This window comes from Pterocles gutturalis, unplaced genomic scaffold (assembly GCF_000699245.1).
Source record: "Pterocles gutturalis isolate BGI_N339 unplaced genomic scaffold, ASM69924v1 scaffold24906, whole genome shotgun sequence".
Taxonomy (NCBI): domain Eukaryota; kingdom Metazoa; phylum Chordata; class Aves; order Pterocliformes; family Pteroclidae; genus Pterocles; species Pterocles gutturalis.
Genome location: NW_010103675.1, coordinates 1986 through 5782, shown reverse-complemented (window position 1 = coordinate 5782; position 3797 = coordinate 1986). Strand labels below are relative to the sequence as shown.

The 3797-nt window shown below is 59.7% G+C and overlaps 1 protein-coding gene across 1 annotated transcript in view; it reads left to right on the top strand.

The window, feature by feature from the left end:
- The first annotated feature begins 1508 nt into the window (after positions 1-1508).
- The window catches only part of SNX11 (sorting nexin 11), a 3324-nt gene continuing 1035 nt past the window's right edge, over positions 1509-3797 (top strand). Inside the window, exons 1-5 of the mRNA XM_010086804.1 lie at positions 1509-1551; positions 1817-1903; positions 2267-2367; positions 2604-2702; positions 2892-3104. Coding sequence (XP_010085106.1) covers positions 1531-1551; positions 1817-1903; positions 2267-2367; positions 2604-2702; positions 2892-3104 — 521 coding nt within the window. The 5' untranslated portion in view covers positions 1509-1530. The remainder of the gene's footprint in view (positions 1552-1816; positions 1904-2266; positions 2368-2603; positions 2703-2891; positions 3105-3797) is intronic.

Below are 3797 nucleotides of genomic sequence, written 5' to 3'. Positions count from 1 at the left end.
CCTCGCCCTCCCCCTTACAGCTCAAATTGGAAACAGCAGCAGCCTGACCCAACACCAGCGAGAGCTCGATTACTCGCAGACATCTTGCAGCGGGGTCTGGGTCTCTTGCTGTCTATCCTGAAAATCTCCGCTGTTATTAACGCTTTCTGTACTCTCCGGGCGGAATCGGGTGGCTGGAGTCTGGCAGAAAATACCTACAAACCGGTGGAGCCAGATTTTTTCAAAGTGTGGTTTGTGGCTCAACCCCTCCCCATGTCCCAGCTAAAATTAGCTCCGTCGTCTTTAGAAGAGCTTTGCTTCACATCTGAGCGGATAAATAAAGGCCGGGTTTCCAGCGCTGCCTGACGCTTGGCAGCTCTCGTGGCCTAAAAGGCGAGACTCCAGGAACGGGGGAACAGGTGAAGGGTTGCTTCACCTCTGCCATCGGGCAGCTGCGTCCCTCGGGAGCCTGGGCTGTGACAGGCGAAGTCCTGCGCTGTTGGCTCATCCCAGGGGCTCCAAAACGTCTTGCAAGCAATCCTGCAGAGGAGGTGGAACCAGGATACAGGACGTACTTGGTCTTCCAGCACCCCCTGACGAGTGTTCCTGGTCTGCAGGCACACAGTGTGTCTGTGGCGCGGGGGGATTCTGTCTCGGAGGGGTTCCACTGGCTGCACTGAGCATTTATTGGCCGGGAGGGGAATTATCTTGCTGCCCCCGCCTTCCTCCAAGCCCTGGCGCTGTGTTCATGGTGTTGTTGCGGAACAGGAATGACTGCAGGAGCACGGAATGGTGCAGCATGTTAACTGACACAGTCCAGCAGGACCTGGGAGCGCCGGAGGGATGCGGTGGAGGAAGCAGCTGGTGCGATGGGAGCGTGCGAGCAGCTTGCGGTGGGGCTGAGCCGGGAAAGCTGGGGAGCGTGGGGGGCACCAGGCACCTCTGCAGCTCTCTGAGGTGCCACTGATGCTTTTCAGCCCCCGGCTCCCACTGGGAGAAGGGGAAGGGGTGTTAGGGAGGGGTGTGAGGGAGAGCAGTCGCAGTGCAGACACAAAACCCAGCCAGGTGGGGAGATGGGGTACTGAGTGTGCTGCTTGTTCGGGTGAGTTGGGAAAGAGCCGGAGAGAAGTGGTGTGTCTGTCTGTGGTGCTCGTGGGAGACTCACTGAGGTGGCAGCTGGGGAATGGGTCTGATCTATGCGGGGGAAGAGCAGGTTTCAGCAGGGTCCTGGTGTGGGCTGGCTGCTTCCCCTGCCTGGATGTCCCAGCTGAGCTCGTGCTGGGAGCACGGGGTAGAGGGAGGCCTGTAGGAGAAGGAAGCTGGGATAAAACCAGGCTTTTCTCCTCCCCCCAGCTCCCCTGGCATTTCAGTGCAGACCTGCCCATGCAGAGGGTGGGTGCTTCCACCCTGTCCCCCTCCTGCATCGCCGCTCTGGCTCTGCAGGAACAAACCGGGGATGCGGAGTACCCGGGAGACCCCGATGTGTCAATCTTGTCTGATTAAATCCCTTTTTCTCCATACAGATGTTTCCTGCTGGGCTCTGGCTGTAGGATGTTGGAGAACCGAGAGGAAGTAAGACTCTTTCTGTCATGGGTTTTGTCTATTCCTGGCTGGGGTTTGGCAGCGCTGGAGCGGGTGGTCTGGGCTGAGCACTGTGTCGAGGGGTGAGGGTCCATGGGGCAGAGCTGTGGGGCCGCTGGTGGGATGCTAAAGGCTGGAGGTGTCTGCGCTGCCCCTGGGGCAGGGTGGCTGGACAATCTGGTGTGGTTGTGGGTTCCTGTCCTCGGGAGCCCCTCTGAGCCCTGCCTCCCACGCTCAGGCAGTCTTTGTGCCGTAGGAGCTGACGACGGTGCGTGTTCAGGACCCGCGGGTGCAGAACGAAGGCTCCTGGAACTCCTATGTGGATTATAAAATCTTCCTTCACGTGAGTTGCGACTGAGGGACAGGGGCGAGCTGCAGAGCTTGGTTGTGCCGTACGCGTGGCTCATGAGCGGAGTTCTCTGGCCACGTCTGGCTGTGCCAAGCGGGGATGGAAGGAGCCGTGAAGGGGGAAGGCTCAGCACCCCATCCCTCCTTCTGTGCGGGTCCGAGAGCCAATTTCTCCCCTGGAGCCTGCTCAGGTTTTCTGGGTGCTTTCAGCTCCCCCAATACCCAGTGCTTTGGGGAGATCCCTTAGTCACTGAGCTCAGGGGTCTGCTCAGATCCTGTCCTCCTCCACCTTTCTGCCCCTCAGTCATGTGGATTTTTTCCATGGTGGGTTTTTGGTTTGGTTTTTTTTTTTTTGCAGACAAACAGCAAGGCGTTTACTGCCAAGACCTCATGCGTGCGGCGCTGGTACCGTGAATTCGTGTGGCTGAGGCGGCAGCTCCAGAAGAATGCTGGCTTGGTGTAAGTGTGCTGCCTTCTCCCTCCTTTCCTGCTCCTGTACCTGTTTCTCATTGCCCTGGGAGACCCCCGTGAACTCAGAACGGGTGGGGATAGAAGCTCCAGACACGGACACGGGATACCTGAGCTCCTGGGATCCAGCCCTGCTCAAAGCAGGGTCCTGGCTGCTGCTGCCTTTGTGGCCCCGTGTCTCCTTGCTTCGGCGCTGGGGTGATCCGCTGCCTGTGCTCTGCCTGCAGGCCTGTCCCAGAGCTGCCGGGGAAATCCACCTTCTTCGTGGGCAGCACGGATGAGTTCATCGAGAAGCGGAGGCAGGGGCTGCAGCAGTTCCTGGAGAAGTGAGTAAAGCATTTGTGAGGGCTGGGTGGAGGGAGAGGACACTCTGCTCCGCTCTTGCTTAGAAGCTGCTGGCTGTGAGGTGGCAATAGATCCGCGGTGGTCACCGGGGTGGTGTGGGGCTGTTGGTGGGGCAGGGCTCAGCGTGCTCTGTGCTCCTGCCTCACCCACCCTCCTCTCTCTGTGCGCAGGGTTGTGCAGAACGTGGTCCTCCTCTCCGACAGCCGCCTGCACCTTTTCCTGCAGAGCCAGCTCTCGGTCCCTGAGATAGAGACGTGCGTGCAAGGCCAGGGCTCGCAGACGGTGACGGAAGCCATCCTGCACTACGCCATGTCCAACTGCGGCTGGGTGCAGGAGGAGGAGAGCCGCCCTGCGCTGCTGCCGGGAGGGGACCCACGTGGCAGGTAACGCAGGCGGGGGAGGGCAGGGGCGGCTCGGTGCTGGCTGGAGCAGACCTGGTTCCCGGAGCTCCCCTTGTCAGTGCCTGCAGCTGTGGGGCTGGCTACAGCCTCGTCCAAAAGAGTTGGTGTCTGTGTGAGGGACTTCACAGCCTCTGCTGTGAGATCGGAGGAGCTGCCAGGCTTTCCAGAGACCCCTGGATGTTCTTGAGCTTTCTTTCCCATCCTTGTTGGAGTTGTTTGAGGGAATAAAGTTGAGCACGTGTTTCCCAGCGCTGCTCACCAAATAGGCAGGATTCCTGGGGCTCAGGCGATCGGAGCTGGATGTCTTGGGCTGTCACCAGGCTGCCTGGGAGGGTGACCTGTCCTGGCCGTGGCCAAGGCTTAGCAGAAAAGAGCTCGAGTCTCTCTTAAGCTGAGATTTACAAAGGTCTTCGGCCACTTTCCTCCCTTAATCTTTGGGGAGCGAGGAGCCTTTGGAGGCTTTCAGAGCTCAGGCTTTCTGTGCGTCTTGCCTTTGTCCTCGCAGCGTGAGCGGGTTCTGCAATTCCTTGTGCCCATCAGAGCTTCAGAGTGCTTGCTGCCTGCTGGGGGATTAATTTGGCATCTCCCCGTGGGGTGGCTGCCCGCCCTGCAGCCAGGCGAGGGTTTTCTGCACCCAGGGAGGCAGCTGACCTGGTGGGAGAGGAGGGCATCCTC